The sequence below is a fragment of the Miniopterus schreibersii genome (genome assembly GCF_964146895.1).
Source record: "Miniopterus schreibersii genome assembly, chromosome: 1".
NCBI lineage: Eukaryota > Metazoa > Chordata > Mammalia > Chiroptera > Miniopteridae > Miniopterus > Miniopterus schreibersii.
The window spans coordinates 34,416,865-34,438,370 of NC_138101.1; the positions used below are offsets into that span (position 1 = coordinate 34,416,865).

The 21,506-nt window shown below is 40.5% G+C and overlaps 1 protein-coding gene across 11 annotated transcripts in view; it reads left to right on the forward strand.

Moving 5' to 3' along the window:
* ADGRL3 (adhesion G protein-coupled receptor L3) overlaps positions 1 to 21,506 on the forward strand; it is a 698,136-nt gene that overhangs the window by 566,415 nt on the left and 110,215 nt on the right. For 5 of the 11 annotated variants that reach the window (XM_081145463.1, XM_081145466.1, XM_081145472.1 and 2 more), the window contains 4 exons: positions 962 to 1,264; positions 3,521 to 3,624; positions 10,199 to 10,384; positions 13,393 to 13,431. In XM_081145463.1, coding sequence (XP_081001589.1) covers positions 962 to 1,264; positions 3,521 to 3,624; positions 10,199 to 10,384; positions 13,393 to 13,431 — 632 coding nt within the window. The remainder of the gene's footprint in view (positions 1 to 961; positions 1,265 to 3,520; positions 3,625 to 10,198; positions 10,385 to 13,392; positions 13,432 to 21,506) is intronic. The other 6 variants (XM_081145467.1, XM_081145473.1, XM_081145468.1 and 3 more) reach the window with 3 other exon arrangements.

Consider the following 21,506-nt stretch of genomic DNA (forward strand, 5'->3'; position numbering starts at 1 on the left):
CATTCCTTTGGATACATTACCTGTTTAATGTTCTTTTTTTTTTAATATGTCTTTATTGATTTCAGGGAGAGGAAAGGAGGAGAGAGAGATAGACTCATCAATGATGAGAGGGTCATTGATCGGCTGCCTCCTGCACGTCCCCTACTAGGGATCGAGCCCGCAACCCGGGCATGTGCCCTGACCGGGAATCGAACCACGATCTCCTGGATCCTAGGCCGACGCTCAACCACTGAGCCACGCCCGGCTGGGCAATAACCTGTGATATTCTGATCAAGAAACCTAACCACTTTTATGCAAACGTGAAACACATGTTCCTATTTAAAAATAATCTTCCTAGAAAATAATTTGTGGACACAACTAATTGGAAACTAGTTATACTTTATATTAGTAAACATCGAGTTTGAAAGTTTTGATAAGATGGGTCAGTTTTAAGGGCATCAGGGAAGATCGTCAAGCTACTCTAATTTGTGTGAAGGAGACTATAATTGCATTTTACTTTTTAGTCCATAAGCACTTTAATTTCTGATTTTTTTTTTTTTTGGCCTCTCCTGTTTGCTGCGTCTTTAAAAATGCATGTTATACTTAATGTGAAAAGAAGATTGTATGTGCTCACTCCCTTTCTGCACCAAGTTTGAAAATTCTAAGGAAAGGGCTTTCAGTGTTAATCCTGTAATCGTACAAAAGACAGTAAGGATCACGAAGCTTACGGAAGAGTTGAGCAGGGTTGTAATTTGTTTTCTGTGGTTTGAGTTGAGAAGAACCACAAACAAGCCTCCGTTTGCCTCTGGTCACATGGCTGTCTTGGTCCTTAAGCACCCCTCGGATCCCTTGGTATCGGCTTAGTTTTCCCACGTGTAAGACTCTGAACTATCATACAAAAACGGTGTCCAAGGTATTAGGACATTTCGAGGTCCTGCTATGAACAAGCGATGCAGGAATTTTCTTTTGAATTTTATTCCAGAAATTTCTACCACAGGACCTTTTGGCATGGGGAGCACCACCACCAGTACCACCCTGCGCACTACCACGTGGAGCGCAGGCAGGAGCACCACCCCGTCGGTGGCGGGGAGGAGAAACCGGAGCACCAGCACCCCGTCTCCAGCTGTTGAGGTGCTTGATGACAGTACCACGCACCTGCCGTCAGCGTCATCCCAAATCCCAGCTCAGGAGGAGAGCTGCGAGGCCGTGGAGGCCCGGGAGATCATGTGGTTTAAGACCCGCCAGGGACAGGTGGCCAAGCAGCCATGCCCCGCGGGAACTATCGGTAAGCCAGGCCCACCGACCGAAGCTGGAGGTGTGCCCCCACTTTGGCTTGTTTTTCTAGCATGGTTTCCCCCCCCTTTTTTTGGTTACTTCACATTTAATTAAATTCTGAACTCAGCTAAATGACAACTTAATGCAGTGTATGTTCACAGTTTGAAAATGCATCCTGAAGAAGCGACAGGTGAGAATTTGACGGGAATCCGTTGCATCCGCACTTTTCACCCACGGTGTGCGGTCTCTGTGGAGGTACACTTGGGCTGTGGACGTCCCCGCGGCTCCAGAGAGGCAGCCCCTCCGTGCAGCAGCCCAGAGGGGAACCACCGGGACGCCGGGGGCAGTGCTCACATGCGTCACCGGCCTCAAATGCTGGTGGCAGAAAGGGAGGCTGAGCACTTGTATGTTAGAAGGCAATCACTGAAACTACCTAAATTTTAACGAAAGAGAAGTTTGACTATTCTTTTTACCGGTCATTATAGCTGTCTTTTTGTAGTGAAAGGCTTTTAACATTGTCAGGGATCATGCAGGCAGGAGGCAAAGCCCCACTCACTCTCCATGCGCTAAACAGAGCAATCCTGCATCTCCTCTAAGGGACAGTTAGAACTAAGTAGCTCTTCACCCCTTCTTTTCTACTGATATGATTCATAATATCCTCAAGTGGTAACCATACATTACATACCATTTTTAAGCCAGAAATAGGTGGATTTTCTCATTTTTACATACATTGATCTTCAAAAAACTTTTCTTAATACAGTGACTAAAATTTTCATTATTCCGTAAGAAATTAAAATGAAGCACACGCACAGTGGCTGTCACTGCCGTGGCCTTCTCAGGGACTGTATCTCTGAGTGTCATTGACTTGGTTCTTTAAGGGAGCAGGTTTCTCTTAGAAAAGTTCCAGTGTGGACGTGCCCTTCTGCATTCTGTGGTCTATGGACTGATGGGAAGGCCAGAGGCATATTGGTTTTTACAAAAGTGCATGTGTAATTTTTCTTTTTAGCAAAGTGTTTAAAACTATTCCTCAACCTTCCTTTTCCATTATGGAGGGGCAGCGTTTAGCTCTCAAGTGTTTGAGGTAATGGGGTCAGAAAACAGTTCGAAACCTTCCCTCTTAGCACTCTTAGTCCCCTCATTCTGGGGACTCATTCATATTATTACAACCCCCCTATTTCTGACATTTGTTGTAAAAAAGTTAGCGAAATACTTCACTTGAAACCACTCTGCAAACTCAGAAATAAGTCGTAATTATTCTGCAAAAATTGGGAAAGAGATTTAAAGGAAGCCTTCTGAAGCCCTCCCATGTCACTGTGCATAAATGGGGTTCATTTTTAAAAAAATAAATATGTTTTTATTGATTTCAGAGTGAGGAAGGGAGAGGGAGAGAGAGAGAGAAACATCAGTGATGAGAGTCATTGATCAGCTGCCTCTCACACGCTCCCTACTGGGGATCAAGCCCGCAGCCCGGGCTTGTGCCCTGACCGGGAATCGAACCGCGATCTCCTGGTTCATAGGTGGATACTCAATAGCTGAGTCATGATGGCCAGGCATGGGGGTCTTATTTTTGCCTTCCTTCTGTCCCCTGTGCTGGTCAGGCCCTCACGGTCTCCCACTGGAATTATTGTAATAGCCTCCTCACACCCTCCACGCCGCTCCCTCTAATTCATCTTCCATGAGGCTGCCACAGTTACAGTTCTGAAACCTTAATCAGCTCATTTCTCTCATCCGCTTAATAATCTTCATTGATTTTCCAGCACCCCCATAAGACAGACAAGGAAGATTATGATCTGGCTTTGCCTATCTTTCCAACCCCATTAAACAACTCCCCTGTCTCACAGACCTCAGTTCAAAACACTTGAAGTTGCCCAAACAGCGTGTTTTTCCTCCACTGTGAATGCCCTTTCCCACATTGTTTTCCTGAAACCCTGAAAACTGACTGCCGTAAGACTCAGTTGCTCCCTTGCCTCTGAAAATCAAGCACTGAGCCCCATGGAGACAGGTACCACATCCATCTAATTCATGAAATTACTCCCCATGCCTGGCAGAGTTGCCAGCGAGTGCTTTAAAAATATTGAATGTTTTTGTTTGTTGCATTACGTTTCTCCATAGCCAGTTGCCTGCCAGGTACCATGCATAGTGTTATAATCAACATTATCTCAGGTTAATGATCTCATTTTCACATTTGCTCATATTAAAGCATAAGTCCTTGTAAGGAAAATGGCTTGAATTTCTAAAACACACCTATTTCTCTCATTTTCTTTAGGAGTGTCAACTTATCTGTGCCTGGCTCCTGATGGAATCTGGGATCCCCAAGGACCAGATCTTAGCAACTGTTCTTCTCCTTGGGTTAACCACATAACACAGAAGGTAAATCATGTGACTGACAATGAAGGTTTGCCAAACCTAGATCCTGTGTTATTATCACCGCTGCAAACAAAAGAATCGAGATTTTAAAAATAATCATAATGTGGAAAAATTCTCCCATTTTAATTTAAGATTTAATGATAGCCTCTAATGTTCTATGAGCTAATTCTGGAATTTTGTTGTTCTTAAGGAGCAATTTCAAGAACTTCTAAGCCAGGCAGCATTATTCATAACAATTTTATTATTAATAAAACGTCTGTGGTGTTGTGAACTACAGATATAAAAGTCCAAGAGGTATTATAAATCAAGCAAGCAAAAGCTTCTAGCATGCATACACATAGATTTTCCTTTGGAAATAACAATTACAATAAAAAAGTCTACCTTTGGAATCTTAAGCCATTTGAAAAATGCTCTGAAACCTAATCATTTATCAGTTAAAAGTATACACACATGTGACAGAATTTTGCAGACTCAAATTGCAGGGCTTATGTGGTTGCAATATGTCGAACATTTTTATTATTAATGCACTGTGGGGCTCTGAACTGATTTCATTACAAACAGAGACCAGATGTGCATTTATGCCAAAAGGGCTATGGGATGAATCCTTATTATAGCAATTTGTGTGGATTTATGCACTCCCAAAATGGAGAGACCTTCTATGGCACATTAGCTATGCTAAGGAATTTCTAAAAGAGGTTTTTCCTGAGAAATATTACAAATGATGGCCTTACTAAAAGCCTGTCTGTGCCATTTGCTCTTTTCTCTATTTGTTTTTAACTAGGCTGATCCTCAATCATATACTGTATAATAATCCATAAATATCTACCCAGTAGATCATTTAGCAGATGAGCCGTAACTATCTATTTACCCTAAATCATGGAAGAACAGTGGTTACATTGACTCTAGTTACCCTCTTACATATGCATCTCCATACTTGTTGCTATTCATAATGATGCTTCTCCAATTTCAGCACTGTTCCTGCCACAGTTTTTATGTCCTTTGATTTTATTACAGTGTAGCTCAGACCCCAGGGCAAATAACTCTCGCCCGGATGTGATCAGATTAAGAGATCAGTAGCCTATCTCCTTACATTAGCTCTTTTAAAAAATATTCCCTACATACTTAGCCCAGGGGTTCATATTAATTCGGTAATAATTCACCTAGAAAGCTGAGTGGTTTTCATGACAATTCCTGAATATGGTTGGGCTATTTCATTGCAGAAATTACTGGGCGGCTTTAATGATGCTCCATTCTTTTCTTTCCTCTGCAGACCTGCTAATCTTATGACCAAAGGGATAATTCCTTGCAAAGACCCCATAGCTGTTGTTGCCCACTTGATTTATGGATGGGGTGCTTTTGTTTTATAATAAATGTGTCCCAGTCTTCCAGAGCCTTTCTGTTTAATCCTATAGAGCTACAAAATTACGCTATACTATAATTTTATTAAGATTATGGCATTTAGGCAACTGGAATTTATATTAATACCTTAGCTTGATTATAAATTTTAAAATCTTCAAATGTATAACAGGAGGCTTTGGAGCACAGCACATCGGCTTACGTAACTAACCCAAGGTCAGTGTTGGAGCTGGAGCTTCAGCTGGGCCTGCCTTTGTCAAGACACCATGCTCACCCACCACTGCCCTGAATCGATTATGATTGCCTTTACGTCACGTACTCACTGACCTAGTTTCTCTTCACCTCTTTCCACCCTTTTACTGGGTGTGTCTCTCACACCTCCAAATGCTTATGCTACTCATTGAATATAAATGGCATTTGCACAGGTTTCTTTATCACAAAACTCCAACCCTTTTAAATGTTAACACTGGAGACCTCCAAGAGAATTAGCCTGCAGCGTTCACAGAGTTCTTGTCTGTATTTTCTCTCCCTCTTCCCCAAAGCATCTTCCCCAAATTCACACCTTTGCTCATTTCCTTCCTCAGGACCAGGGTCCCCACAACGAACAGATGGAAAAGGGCTGTTGACAGTGGTATTGGGGGAGCAGGAGCGAAGTCGAGCTGCAGGGGACTGATTGGGAACCCGGAGCTAGTTACAAGAGTGGAGCTGTTCCCATCCCAGCTCTGTGGCTGCTGGACCCAAGGAATGACTAAAAGGTGGAAGCAGAGTGTCCCTGAGAGGAAAGGTGACCTATAGACGAGAGACACAGCCTCGCCTCAAGCAGCTTCGCAGAAGGAGATCTAAGGGAACAAACCCCCCACCTCACTCCCCTTCTTGCATACTTGCCTTCCCGGCCTCTCCACTGGCCACCCCCAGAGGGAAGCTGGAGGAGAGGGGCACCTTAACGAAGTAGGGGTGCCACCTCCGGAGGCACAGAATAGGCGGGGGACAGAGCGTGGCCTGAAACTAGCAAAGGGAGAGCACCCAGAATGTCTCAGCTTTTATCTTTTATTTTCTTCATATGTTTTTGTTGATTTCAGAGAGAGGAAGGGAGAGGGAGAGAGATAGAAACATCAGTGATGAGAGTCATTGATGGGCTGCCTCCTGCATGCCCCCAACTGGGGATTGAGTCCGCAACCCGGGCATGCACCCTGACCGGGTGTTGAACCGGTGACCTCTTAGTTCATGGGTTGGCGCACAACCACTGAGCCACACTGGCCAGGCCATGTCTCAGCCTTTAGCTCCTGTCTCACATCCTGCGTCTTTCCCATCCCCTTCTCTTGGTTTCTCCCTTCACCTCCCCCCTCTTCCCTCCTTCCTTTCTCTTGCCCCGTCCCCCGTCCTCTGCTCTGGCCTCCCCCCTTTTCTCTAATGGATTTTTTTTTTATGGCATGTTGAAAAGTTAAAGTGGAACAGGTATCTTTAACGATTCACTTCTCCCCTCTTTCCCCCATTGTAGTTCTGTGAACCTCACTTTCAAAGTGAAGGGGTACTTTCACCCACAGTGAAAGCATAGATGAAAAAGGAAAGGAGGGGGTCTTTCTCTTCTTTAAACGGTGCATTAGTTTCCCCGGCCCAAGGGATTGTGGGCTAACGTGCCCTGGAGTGCGAGGCACCTCCTTCATGGCTGCATAGTGCTCCTGAGGAGTCCTGAGGACATCCAGGGAAAGAACAGCTCTGGGTCACGGCCTGGTCTCTGCCACGGGCAGGTCATACTGTTACTCACGCAGACACCCGGTGTGCACAGATAGGTGGATCGGGGTGCTGCTTTACTTGGAAAGAGCAAGCTTTATGTTTCAGTTTTATTAAGAAATGAGCTGTGCTTTTCCTTCTGCAGTCAGGCCTGGAGAGAGAAGGCAGGCAAAGAATCTTGATGGTTTCTGACTCACAAATGAATTCTGGCCACTTATATACTGGTGACATTGTAGATTAAATTATGCGTGGTAATAGAGAGCAGATCACATTTCACTAGAGAAAAACGTAAGCCTTTATAGGTCAGAATTATCATGAAGAAATTGACTACAAACACACTGGCCAGAATGCTTTCATAATGATGAGATGAAATAAAAAGCATAATTTATACAGGAAGGGAAAGGCAAAAGTTATACTCCAAGGGACCTTTACCCCAGCACCAACAGAGGGGTAGAGGGAGGGAGAAAGGCTGGTAGGTGGGGAGACAGGGATGGTAGGGTGGATAAAAGGAAAGGTAGGAAAAAGTAAATGGATGGATAGAAAGGTAAATTGATGCGTCTTTATAATAATGTTTTTAAAGTATTTTTCAGGTTTTATTGAAAGCCAATAAATTAATTCAGAGCTCTGTCTTCTCAAACATGTGTCAGAATACCTTATTTTCTTTCCATGTTTAATGACTGCTTACCAAAATCACAGTCTCTGGCTTCAGCTTGATCTCTTGATTAGACTCAAATTTTCAAAAAGGCGTTTCTATTTTCTGGCCTGGATACCTTTAAAGAGTTCGTTGCATTGCATAATGCAATTTCAGTGTAAAATTCTTGCAATGACAGTTTTGAATAGCTTCCATATTTATTTACATGTAAAGTGAGGTGTGCTTCCTACTCCATTACCTAGTCCAACTATTAAACGGAAAAGAAATGCCTGGATTGTCACTGGGAAATAGTCTTTCTATTTCCAGCAAAGCGAAGTGTCTCGTTTGTTTATACCCAAGCTACTGACAGATTTTGAGAGAAGTAGGGTTCTTCCTGCAATTTTAAAAGAAGGATTTGCAGGTCTAGAAAATGTTGCTATTTTACAATCTAAAGCCAGTGATTTGCCCTGGAAGACTAGATTGAACCCTGTCACCTAGATTTTAATTTCCCCATTCTTCTAATCTCTGTAGGTCTAATATGAAATGAAAATAAATTGCTTCTTGATTTTATCAGAGCTTGGTGGGGTTTTCAAGACTTGACACTTATGTAACCTACTTTCACTCGTAAGATAGAAGCATTTAATTGTTCACATACCTACTTGACTCAAATTTGTAGCAAAATAGGTAGATCTTTCAGTGAAATAGTAGCCATACACCTGAACACTAGGATTAACACTTTTGTGAATTGTTTTGGCACCGATTAATGTTTGATGTAATAAATCTCATGAAGTGTCAAGCTTATTTCAAAGAAAATTGTTTTTACTTGTGTCAAACTTTGAAATGTAAGTAACATCCATCTCTGTCATAATTATTATACTTAACTAAAGCTGCAGGGTTTCCCCTTACCTGTTTAAGTCCTAGCTATAATCCCACCATTTCAGTATAAGCATTAATTTCCTAATCCTCAGAAAACTCATACGATTTCTCAGTGTGCATGTGGTTATTTCTGAGAAATAATTTTAGTGGAATTTAGTAAAAGAAATGTTAGAGATAGACATTTTAACAAGGTCTGTAAGCTAGGATATGTAGAATAACTTTATTTCAATCCTCCTCTTTGCATAGGCTTGAGGCAGATTAAAGACAAGTGTGTATTTTTGTCTGGAAATAAGGTAATGGTAGTTCAGGATAACAGTGGCGAGAGCAGTAAACAGGAATATCAGAAAGACAGCAGAGCAGCTTCCGATGCCAGTGGAAAGAACATGATCAGTGAAGGCCTGGTCTGGAAAGGCAGCCTGGAACTGAGTCAAGGCTGAGGTCACAGTGACTGTGGGAGAATCCAGTGAGAGCACCTCCACTGAGTCAGGGACACAAGAAGCCAGGGCATGGCTCTCAGTGCCTTCCTTTCCTTCCCATTCCACATCTAGCCAGACAGCAGGCCTATCCATGGACTTGTAAATCTCTGCTCCTACCCTACCCTGGGGCCTCACAGCAGGCCTCCTTTCGTTTACTCCCAGAACCCTCTAAGGCATTCTCCAGAGTCTGATTTTAAATGCACATCTGATTAGGCCACTCCTTAACTACTTAGACACTTGAGCACCTTACCTTGCTCTTAGCACAATTCTCAAAATCTTCATTCCTCTTGACTTCCAAAGGGGGACTTCTTAATCTGCTCCTGGCTCAGCTCCTGGGGTAGTTAAACCCCAGTTACGGTGCCCTTTGTCTCTTCCCCTAACACTCAAGTCCCTCCCTCCTAAAAGCCGTTCTCCCTGCCTGGAGGCTCCTGCCCTCATCTCAACCAATTTCTTCTTTTCTGTTCCACCTCAGACTAAATGTTCTTCCTTAGAGAAGCATTTCCTAAATTAATACCTAACTTCATACACCAGGTTGCCCTGACCAGGAATAAACCAGTGACCTTTTGGTGTCCAGGACGAAGCTCCAACCCACTGAGCCACACCGGCCAGGGCATGACTAAGGGTTTCAGTTGTGCTCTTTATAGCTTTCCGAATACCCATTAGGGAGATTGCCTTAAAAAGAAGGGCCTTTCTGTTAGTGATCCTAAGTTCTGCACTGGACTTTACTTAAAAGAAGAAAAAAAATATTTTCTAAATAATGACAATAATAATATATTTAAGTTATACTAGGACAGAATATGTCTATCTTATTTCCCAAAGCCATCTGATTTGTTCACATGATTATGGGATTAGCCTTTATCCCTTTCAACATCTTTGGAGCTTTGGCCATTTGGTATATTCTTATAGAATGTACTTGAGAAATTAGCATGCAGTTTCGGAAAAGGAAGATTCTCGAAACAGCAATAATTTGCTACCTAGTGCATTGGGAGCAAAATCTCTTATTAAATAGGTAAGAAGATGAAGACCACTTTGAAAAGCAGAGATTTTATTTAGAATTCGATTTTCACAGAGTTGAGCAGCCTGTGAGTGTTCATTGTATACTAAGCGCTAAATTAGGCACAATGGAAAACTTACTTGCCTCCGAGAATTTAGAGTATGGTTGGGGATTCGTAATGCAAACTCATCAACATCCAATTTAGAAACTCACAGAGAAAAATCTAACGGCAACTAGACTTAGCCACCCAAATGGCTAATTAAGGTGAAAACAAGTTTTTGAAGTAAGATTCCTCAGGAGGGGCTTCGTAAAGACATGAATTTCAAGTCGGTTACTGTAGGAAAAAATGGATTAGCAGGAAGACTCGAGGAATGTATTCCAGATGAAGATGGAGTTTAATAACTTTCTTGGCTTAGTGATTATAACTTCTATGCAAGACAGTTATCCACAGAGACCAATAAAATTACTTATTTAAGATGGTTTTTCCTTCTTACTCTGTTTTCAAAATTGCAGTTGAAATCTGGAGAGACAGCTGCCAACATTGCTAGAGAGCTGGCTGAACAGACAAGGAGTCATTTGAATGCTGGGGACATCACCTACTCTGTCCGCGCCATGGATCAGCTGGTAGGCCTCCTAGACGTACAGCTCCGGAACTTGACCCCAGGGGGAAAAGATAGCGCCGCACGCAGCTTGAACAAGGTAAACATCTTCCTTACCTCTGTCTTTAAAGTTGTAGTAAACCAGTGAGACTTCCTTGGCTAATTTCTCTTTTGAATAAAATCAGATCATTCTAAAGTGCACTGCTAGTTACATAGTCAGTTTGCTTCACTGTTTTATTATAATTATGGCCCTATTTAGCTTTTAATCCCTCCCAAATAAATGATAATATATCCATATATATTTTGAATTTACAATTCCATTTTCCATAATGTTTACTGTGTTTTGTGTGCTAAATTCTGACAGGATCAATAAATGCAGTTTATTTGTTTATATTTTTCCCTTTCAAAGTTTTATGTTTAAATAATTAACAATAAATGCCAAATCAATAAATAGATATTTAAAAAATAGTGACAATGAGAAAGGATATTAGCAATTCATGATAGATATTTTTTAAATGAAATAATTTAATCTAATTAATATTACATTTAAAACCCCGGGGGGGGCAGATAACTATTTTTTAATTTTTATTTTATTTTTATATTTTCATTGCTAAGATTTTATATCACTACGTTAAGGCTTAAAAAGTTTAATGTGTTTCAACAAACTTGAATTGTAAATAATGAAGATAATTCATTTTTTAAATTTCAGAAAATGTATTTTACATATTTTATTTATATTTATAAATATAAATGTATACATTATATATACATGTAAACATTTTATATGTATATTGTATGTAACCTATATACTATATAAACTAAATATTTTATTTACCTAAATATATTAAATGTATATTACATATTTATAAGGAATATAATTGATGTAACAAAATATCACATGGTAATTAACCTCATGGTAAAATGTAATTAGAATTGCTGCCATTGAGTGACCTGTGTTCCCTGAAATGTATTTGTGTAGTAGAGATGATCAGTTATTGAAACTGGATTTTATAGCCTTGAATATCACTATAATCTTACTACTTAAAAGGCAAGAATTTTGCACTGACAGGTTCCTTTATGGAATTCACTAAATGAAAACTCCCCTTTAGAATGAAAAATGACTTTGCAGCATGGTCGTTTAAAATAAATAGATTTATTTCTTTTGTGTCTTATTAAACTTAGGGTCTCACTCATTAAGATGGAACAATGTTTTTAAACATTTATGATATGGCATAGGAACGCCTGATTTTTATCTGGCAAATAAAGTTTTTGTGCAATTTCACCATCAGAAAACATATGCAGTTTTATCTATTAGATACAAATTATTATTAATTTTTTTTCATGCTGAGCATAAAGGAATTATTTTTGTCACTTAAATCCATGATAAAATCAAACCAAGCCCCTGGTAGAATATAAGCCGCAGTTGCCTGTGTAATCTGGGCATGCTGTGATTTTAATATGTTATTGCCCAGGCTGACTGGATGCTATTAATGAATATTGCTGCCAGCTATTGTTATCATAATATACTGCAAGTGGTGGTTTCCGTTAATGTTACATATCCATAACATTACTTATTATAGCGATACTTTGTATCTTTATTTAAAAATGGTGCTGATGTCTGACAGTATCAGGTAAAGCTGGCAATTAATGTCACCTTCTAACTGGCTACAGCTAATCAGCTTGCCTACTCTGAATATCAAATAACGACATAATGGGCAAATTTCCATTTGTGAAGCTTTTTAATGCTCTCTTTCTCCCCCCCACTTGGCTCTGTACAACCGTTTATATAATGTGGTCTGTCCTATGTTAATGTGCATGGGCAAAGGAGACGGGAGGGCAAAGGTTATTCACGTGCTTGCTGGCTTATTCTCATTTCCCGTGGCTCCCACTGTTCCTCGAAGCAGTTATAACCCATCATATTTGCAAAGTCAACTCCTTACCAATCAGTTGTGCTCCACGCTGACGTTCCAGGGGGGGTTAGAGTCCTGCAAAACCGAGATGCGAGTCAATGATCCGAATGACAGCACTAGCAATTACGGTGCGTGCGCCCTTCCTCGCCGCTTAATTCCTTAGAGGAGTAACTGCTCTATGCTCGCTGAAGGATGCACGCATTAAAAAGTTCCAAGTGTTGGCCACACAAAAGGCATCACAGTAACTGCTTCTGAAAACTGAGTAATTTTCTCCTTCAACAATCAAGGCTACTGAAGGGAAAAAAAAAAATAACAAAGAGCAGGGAAACCACAATCTAATTTATACATTTTTGAGTCATTTATTGAAACAGGGCAAATAAGCTTATTAGTTATTCTTTTTATTACCAGGGGAAAAAAGTGTTTGGGACTGAACATGACTTGCTGTTAACCTTTTGGTCAGTAAAACATCCTCATGTATGCAAATAAATGAACAAACAAAACAGGCTGCTGCTTATCCCACAGAAGTTTCTAAAATGTATAAAGTTTTATTTGGTCAAAACCATCAAACAAAATTTTTTAAGAAATAAAAACAGTGATAAACCAGGATATGGTTTACTTTCTTTTAATCAGAAGTTACTTATCTCTTGGTATCTGTCCCTTAGAATCCAATAGTCATCATGAATGGGCATTTCTATTTTTCAGATAAACAGAATTTTTTGTATGTTTGAGCACCTTGTTTGTGGTTGCATTTTAACCACCTATATAGTCTGTAAACCACAAACAACATCCTATCTTTGAAAAATGGGTTCCACATTTGTGTCATAAGTTACTTAACTTCATATGTCTTCATTTGTGGCCCACGAATTAATCACTAACCTGATGTGAAATGAACCATTTCAAGTGAATGAAGTATACTGATTTTTACTAATTTCTACTAAATGTGTTCCTAGACTTCTTTCCATCATTACCAGCTTCACACCACCCACTTTTCACGTGAGTGGTTCCAAAGGGTGTTGGCCACTGTTTGTCAAGCCACGGCTTCCATTGTGCTGCTGCTTAGCTTCCATTCTCCTCCGGAAAGGAGTGCACAGCAAAATAAGGTGTTTTGTGTAGATGTGTTCTTTTATTTTTCTTGTTCCTCCTGTCACTAACTTGTTTTTTCTATTCTGTGTTTAATCTGCTGTCTTATTGGATTCAGCTTCAGAAAAGGGAGCGCTCTTGCAGAGCCTATGTCCAGGTACTTTCTGCGTTTTTATAAATGTGTTAAGTTGTTGAATTGTCTCTGTTGGTGGTAGCATGTGTGGGCCCCGGAAAGAAAAAATTATAATGAACACTGTTGAACTAAAGGAATTTCTGGGAGGGCCCTCCCTGGGTGGGGAGGGAAACATCATGCGAAAGGGTGTGTGCTCAGAAATGGGCAGTGCCGATGCTCCTTCACAGGAGGGACACGCAGACTGGGAGGCGCTGCGTGGGGGGTGAGAAAGTGATCGTCACTAAAGGTGAGTTGGGTGTAGCTTATGACTCTCATTTCTTCATAGAAGTGTGTATGAGGACATTTCATTAATACATTGGGCCAGCTAATGTTTGAGCAGCGAGTCAATCAGAAATGACAAAGGCGATGGGTGTTCAGCATCCTTGGAATATCGTGCTTCCACACCAGGATGTTCGGTGTGCGCTGCGATTGTCTTACTTTCCCGCTCGTTGTCAGTGTTACTAGCAATGTAAACGTAATTTTTCGCCAGTTGAATATGTTGCATTTTGTTTCTAAGGAAGGTAAGATCCATTCCAATTTTTATGAGTTCTGTATGAAAAGAAAAAAAAAAAAATCCCAGAAACAAGCTTTATAGTTCCTTTTACAAGAAAGGATTTAGGCAGGCAGTGTAGGGACGGAAAACATTTTCCTTCTTCCTTTCTAAGTTCTTTGGCTGGTCTAATAGTTAAATTGACATAAGACAGATTAACAGGAGAAAAAGAATGTTAATTGTATAGGTATGGGAGCCCCGTGAAGACATGGACTCAAAGGCAGTCCTGCAGTTGAGGTTGATACGCCATCCTGGGCTAAGGAAAGGGATAGGGCTTCAAAGGGGAGGAGGGACATCCGCAGGAGCGTGAGAAGCACAGATGTTTGGTAAACAGATGTTTGCCCTGCCATGCAGACAAGTCTTTCAGATTAAAAAAAAAAAAAAAAAAGTTATTTCTGTTAATAGCTCTCTTTCTGGTATAGGCTTCCTATCCAAATTCTTTTCAGTAGTTAAAGGAGAGGTCAAATCTTTCCTGAGTCCTGGATCTTGATTGCCTTCAGCTCAAAATAATCCACATGCCAAAGTGAACAACTTGGGGTGGTGTATTCTGTTCCCCTTCATCAGGAAGGAAGGAAAAATACCAAACCGTGTGCCTAGGAACTTTATTCTTCATGTGTACGTATCATAGCATTTTTTAAGGGGAAGGTCAATTGCCTTTATAAGGAGACATGCCCTCCGAACCAGAGTTGCTGTTTCTCACGTTGGCAGTCCAGAAACCAAACCACATCACAGTTTATTCACAATGAGGGTATTTTGTCAGAGAGTCATTTAAAAGGAGAAAAATAATAACAATTTGAATGTTAAACAGATATTCGGAAGGTAAGCCTTTACTTTATATTTTACTTTGCAAAATAGTGAATCTTTGTGTATAAGAAACTGTTCAGGTTTCTTTTTCTAAGCTTATGGAAAGGAAAATTGCCTTGGGAGGTTAACACATTATGTATCCGTGACCTATCCTGTTTGTGTGCAACAGAGAAATGAAAGTGTTCTTCAGCAGTGAACGCTGAAGATCATTTTTGAGCAATTTTCGGATTGTTTTTTATTGCAATCTATGCTATCCCTCAATGGGACCTTGGAGATAATTAGCCTTTCACTATTTAAATCTATGAACTGCATGGCCATTCAAATACAAATCTCTGATGGAAAATTAATGGCACGGTTTATTCAGTGGCTGGTTTCCTGGTGTTATAATTGACTGGCTGTGGGTAAATGTTCCAGCTATTGACTAAACACCTTTATAACACCAAGAACACACAGAATACTGGTGAAGCAGAAATGCTCTGCTCACTAATACATGGCATTACTTCTCTTCATTTTAATGTAGATCATGATTCTATGAAATTCTAGAGTGAATAATACTTTAAACTTTAGTCTATTTGAATTTTTAAAGACTTGTTTATGTTCCCTATTGTTTCTATGTTCAGAGCATGTCCCGAGCTCTCTATGGAATAGGTACGAAATACACTCGAAGCACTTTATGTATTAGATTTAAAAACATAATTGTTTAGTCATGGAGATTCATAAAAATCTGACCTTTTCACTTGTACAAACAATACTCTTCTAGGTTGATTTTGACCATCTGAACCTGTTTGCTTCACTTTTTTAGCGGCAGTGTCCATTTTATGAATGAGCTAGATCTATTATTGGTGGGGAGAGGTCCTTGTTCCCACCCATTGCTAGTGGGAGAAGGCTGCTTGCAATATCCTGAGGAAATGAACTTTCTGAGACTCACACAGGAGGATGAGGTGTTGTAGAAAACTTTATTTCTGTGGAATCAAACCCCTGAGCTTCCAAGGTCCTGTTTCCCTTTGTCCCCTGACGGAAGAAGTGTAGTTGTTGCTTCAACAGAGCTAGAATCAGAGCCAGTGTCCAGAGTTTTCCCTTCATGGTGGAGCAGTGTCCAGTCCAGCATCAGGCTAGCTTAGTTTGTGTTCCCGACTGCAGTCCATCAGTCCATTGCATGTGGGGTCCACAGGGCCACATGGTTATGGAGGGAACACAGGCAAATGCAAGGAAGCAGGAACAAGAGAGCCCCATGAGCAAAGAGAAAGAACTCCTTTGTTTAGGGGATTACGTATTCCCAAATTTTTGCGGACTTACAGTGGGCCTGCCTACTCTGCCCAATCCATGGTTCCCCAGGCTTGACTGACAGGCACTCTCCCTGTGTCACCCTGACTCACTGCACATGTGCCCATCTTCCCCTTTGCCCAGTCCCTTCCCCCAGTGATCTGCAGGCAATGGACGAGTGACTCCCTAGGGAGCATGAAATTGCAGCTTCCTGGTGAAGCTGCCCAGATGGCCATGCTTATAATGTCTAGCCCCCCTTTTGCTCCTTTCCTGTTGTTAATAACTAACTAATCGCAATGGTATCAGTATTACCAGAAGGAAACTAAGAACTTATATGCATATATGCATAACCCATGGATACAGATAATAGTGTGGTGAAGGCCTGGGGAGGGGGCAGAAGAAGAGTGGAGGGTGTCAATGGAAGGGGGGAGGGGACATCAACAATAAAGATAAAATAATAATAATAATTTAGGGGGTCCTCAAAGCTAGGTCTTCCTTATTCTGAAGCTCATGCTCTCAATCCCTAAGATACTGTTATTACAGAACTAATTTATTATTTGGTGTTAGGAGTCAGGATATATCTTTTGGTTTATATTTATTGATTTATTGTTCTAGATTTCAGAGATGGCATAGAGCCAAAAATTTTTTTCCCATTTCTTTTTTGTTTTGTTTTTTTTGAGACAGTTCAAATTTACTATATGTTGATTATTTGTACTGCTATATTAAGGTAAAAACCAAATATAATTTGCGCTTAGGTACTTTTTTTCAGAGACTGAGAATAAAAAACTATTATATCGGGAGAAGAAAAAGCAAGTAGAAAACATGGTAACTCTATTTTAAAGGAAGAAATGTCAAACTGATTTTCAAAGTAGCTGCACATTTTAATTTCCACCAGCAATATATGAGGGTTTCAGTTTCTTCACATCTTTGGCAATACTTGTTATTTTCTGTCTTTTATATTATAGCCATCCTGGAACAAGTGAATTGAGGAAGTCTGTAACTCTAGTCATGGAATGGGGTCAGGGCAAGTTTGGAAGTGTAATCCATGAACCAGTAAAAATGATATGGCTCCAGAGAAAGGTCTGTGGTTTTCATGAGAATCCGGGAGAGCACTATGACCTCAGTCAGCTAAAGAATAGCTACCTTCAGGTCCTGTAACCAGAATGAGATTTACATTTTTTTCTCATTTTTCAACCCCAAGTTCCCATCTTTTAAACAGTAGTGTTAACATTATTCTGTTGTTTGTTGTCAGTGGTAGGAATGGCACCAGGTGTTAGACTAGTGTGTTCAGACCAGACCTGGGTTCAGCAACCTCGGTACTTGAGTTCTGGCTAGGAAAGAATTCAGAGCCAAGACTCAAACTATAAGAGAACATTTATTTAGAAAATCACAGAGGTAGGAAAAGTAATTCATAGAAGAAATGGGCTGAGGAAACAAGTTATAGAGGCAAAGAAGGAGGGCCCTTGGAGCTTGGGAGTAAGGAAAGTAAAGGTGACACACCTGGGGAGGGAGGAGGGGAAGGAAGAGAGAAAAGGCTCAGGTGTGCTCCCAGGAGGGAGGGTGCAGAGAGAGAGCATGCTGAGTCCTCTGTCCTAAGAGTTTTAAGGGTAGAATTTTTAGGGGAGGTCCCAGACGAAGATCTCAGTAGAATATTCAGCAGTTTTTCAGGTGTGTCATTTCAGAATCAGTGTCTCCACTGATTGTTTGGTCAGCACCAGGGCACGGGTTAATTATCCAATGCACCTGTTCCTGAGGTCAGCCTTGGTGTTGGTTGTCGGGTTTGCTGTTTTTCTGGGCCTGGAGCTGACATACAACTGAGGCCTAGATGTTACCTCTAGGGAGGAAAGGTCAGGGGGTCTAAACCATATGACCAGCAATATCTAGAGGAAGAAAGGTCACCCTGGGGACAAGGTCCCACCCTACAGTTGTCTGTTTCTAGGCATTCAGGGCTTTCTACCCTGGTGACCTTCTGTACCTGGCCCATTATCCTTGCTCTGCTCACGTCTGTCTTGCCTATCACATGTTCAACAGGAACTATTAAGAATTACTGGCATTGGTTTTTACTGCTTTAAAAGCAGGACATTTTCTTAGTTAAAAAATATATATTTTAGTTTTATCAGCATTTGTCCTCCAAACCTCAGAGGCAGCATGTTCTCCCTAGAGAGTCAACAGTTAGCCTGGTTTAATGAGAAATGTAAGTACATATATTTATCAGTGTGAATATTTGAAGTCATTCTTTGGAATCTGCTATTACATGCATAATCAGATTGAGAATTAATCAGAAAAAAAATTGGTAAATGCAAGTTAACACACACACACACATGCACACACATGCATGTACACACACATGCCCTTGTGTGTACACACTTGGTTTCCTTCCTTCCTAACTTCCTTTCTCCTTACTTTCATTCCTACTTTTTAAAATGCAGATGGCCTATCTGTTCTTTAAAGCCCTTTTTAATAGTTCAATTTGGAACAATAATTTGTTCATTTTATTTTTATTTATTTTGTTTTACCTTAATTATGCACTAGAAATCTCTCTCCTAGGTACCAGCAGGGTCAAAACAATCTCTGTCTTCAACTAGAAAAATATTGCATAATAGTTAAAGTAACAACAAAAATATTCAAGAATTAATAGTTGAGCGCATGTGCCCAGTAACCTTATCCGTACTGGGAATACAGCAGTGCATGTAACAGACAAAACCCCTGCTCTCCTTCTAGGGTGAAATTTCTAGTGGCAGGGCATAAACAGTACACTAAGTATAAGAAATATATGGCACGTGACGTGATGATAAATGCCAAGGAGAAAAAACAAAGTGTAGGGTTGGAAAAAATTTTATTCTACCCTTCTAGGTTCTTTGTTGGTCTAATAATCAAGTAAGACAGATTAGCAGAAGGAAAACGAAAGTTTAATAACATGTATACCTCCTTTATTTATGGGAGAGACCCAGGAAAACGGAGTAATGCACCAAATGGCTGAAACTATCCCCTTAAATACCATTCTCAGCTAAAAACAATAGGAGATAGATGTTGGGGGATGGAAAGTCTGTTATAGGAAGTAACCAAGAGAAGCACAGGAAACAAGGGTAAAGTTGTTACGTAGACTTAAATCATTGTCTTCTTCGCTGATAAGAGTTTTTAGAGATTGAGTCATCCTTGTCTTGGTACAGAGAGGGAGACACCCTCACAAATGGAGAGTTCCCGTATAAATGTAAATGTCTCTTCTGCTTAGTCTTCAGATCTTCTCCTCTGTCTGCTGTTTCTTGAAAATAACCAGCTTAAAATAGTTATGCTATAGGGACATATTTTGGAGAGGCAAATTCTTCTCTCCTGCAAACACAGGAAATACATCATTGAGGTGTGATCTTTGAGGAAATCTCTAAAGGAGGCAATGGAGTGAACTATGCAGACATGCAGAAAAATACATTCTAGCAGAAAGGCAGTTTCAGAGGTGAGAACACGCCTGTGGTGTTCCATGCGGCCAGTGCACCTGGAGCAGAGTGAAGAGGGGCTAGTGCGGCATGAATCTCGGGGGTCTGATAGACCATTGTGATTACTTTGGCATTTATTCAGAAGGACAGTGTAAACCACTGTAGGTTTCTGACCAGAGAGATGACATGACCTGATACGTTTAAAAACTGGAGAGTAGGTTATAGAAGGAAAACTAAGGGCTGAAAGAGGGTAACCAGTTTAGAAATAATGGTCACTTAGAACAGAATATGAGTGTGGGATGCTGAGGTAATTATTCACATTCAGCATTTTTTAAAAATATATCTTTATTGATTTCAGAGAGAGGAAAGGAGGGGGAGGGAGAGAGACAGAAACATCAATGATGAGAGTCATTGATCGGCTGCCTCCTGCACGCCCCCTGCTGGGGATCAAGCCCGAAACCCTGGGCATGTGCCCTGACCTGGAATCAAACTGCGATCTCCTGGTTATAGGTCGATGCTCAACCGCTCAGGCAGCATTTTTTTTTAAGAGGGACAAACAGGGTTTGCTAAGAGATTGTATGTGATGTGTCAGAAAGAGAGAAAGTAAAATGACAGGAAGTGTTTTGCCTGAACAACTTGAAGGATGAAGCCACCGTTTATTGAGATGCTCTAATTTGTTACCTATTGGGCAGGGCACAAAACTAATTTCATAGGGGCCATGTTATCTTTGAGATTCCTATCAGATATGCATTATAGATGTTAAATATGCAGTAAAATACACAAGCTTGAAGTTCAGCTGAGATGTCAGGCCTGAATAGCCATTCGATAAAGGTTCACCTTAAATAGCATTTACTACCAGTGTTCTAGATGAATTCATCCAGGAAGTGAGTGTAGAGAGAGAAGAGGAAAGAATGTAGGATTGAGTCCCAGGACACTTTCCCATTAAGAGGTCAGGGAGAAGAAGAGAAACCAGCAATAGAGACCCAAGAACAGCCTTGAGGAGGGAGGAGGACCTGGAGAAGATGGCATCCAGCAGCCCCCTCAACTCAGGTTTCACAGAGAAGGAAATGATGTCAGGTGCTGCTCATCCTGCTCAGAAATGCTGATACAGCTTTCCAAGGAGAAAAGTCATGTCAACTTTCAAATAATTTTTTAAAATTCCAAGGCCCAGATATCTATTATTTTTATGTACTATCTAAACATTTTTACCTATTCCTTTCATTTTTTTTGTCTTTAACCCAGACTTTCTGTGAACCAAAGTTGCCACTTGCACCTTTGACAGTGTGCAAATTGAATTATGCCAGTTTTCCTCATGTGCCTTTGGTGTATTAGACAAGAAGGATTCTAACCTCCATTTATACTGCTACGAAGAAATTAATGAGTATTTTCGAGTTCCTTGTTTGGTCACTTAATTGGCTGTGTGACAAAGAGCTCCGTGGTGCATGTCAAACAACTTTCGGAGTCCTCTAATGATTTCTGCTTTGCTTGACTTGTGATACTCTTCTGTGTGGCCTGTCAGGCTGTATATCCTTGTTAAAGTGGCTAGAATAAATTGGCTAGCAGTGTGCATACAATGTAGTATATTAACTACAGCAACAGGGAGTACTTTTAGCAGCTCTTTCAAGAGATTTCAATGTTTGCCCATAAGCATCAAAGCCAACCCAAACTTTCATTTAATATAATTAAAAGGACATCTGAAAGTAGTTTGAATCACAGCAGGTTCTTGAGGTTTGGTAACCCTTTGTTAAAACCATATGAACTTAATATATTTCACAGCTTGATAAATCTGCACTTGATTTGTGTCAGTAAGAGAGAAAATATAAATCTGCACCCTGCATGTTTCTTCTGCCCTGAACCCGTTGCTAAAAGATATTGAGATCAAAGAAAGTGACTTCTGTCTACAAATCCAGAGTAGTATTCTTTATATTGAGAAGTTATAATTCTCTCTTATAAGTTATAGTCATTAAATGCTGTTAAACTAGGCAATCGTTGACTCAAAATCATATGTAAGC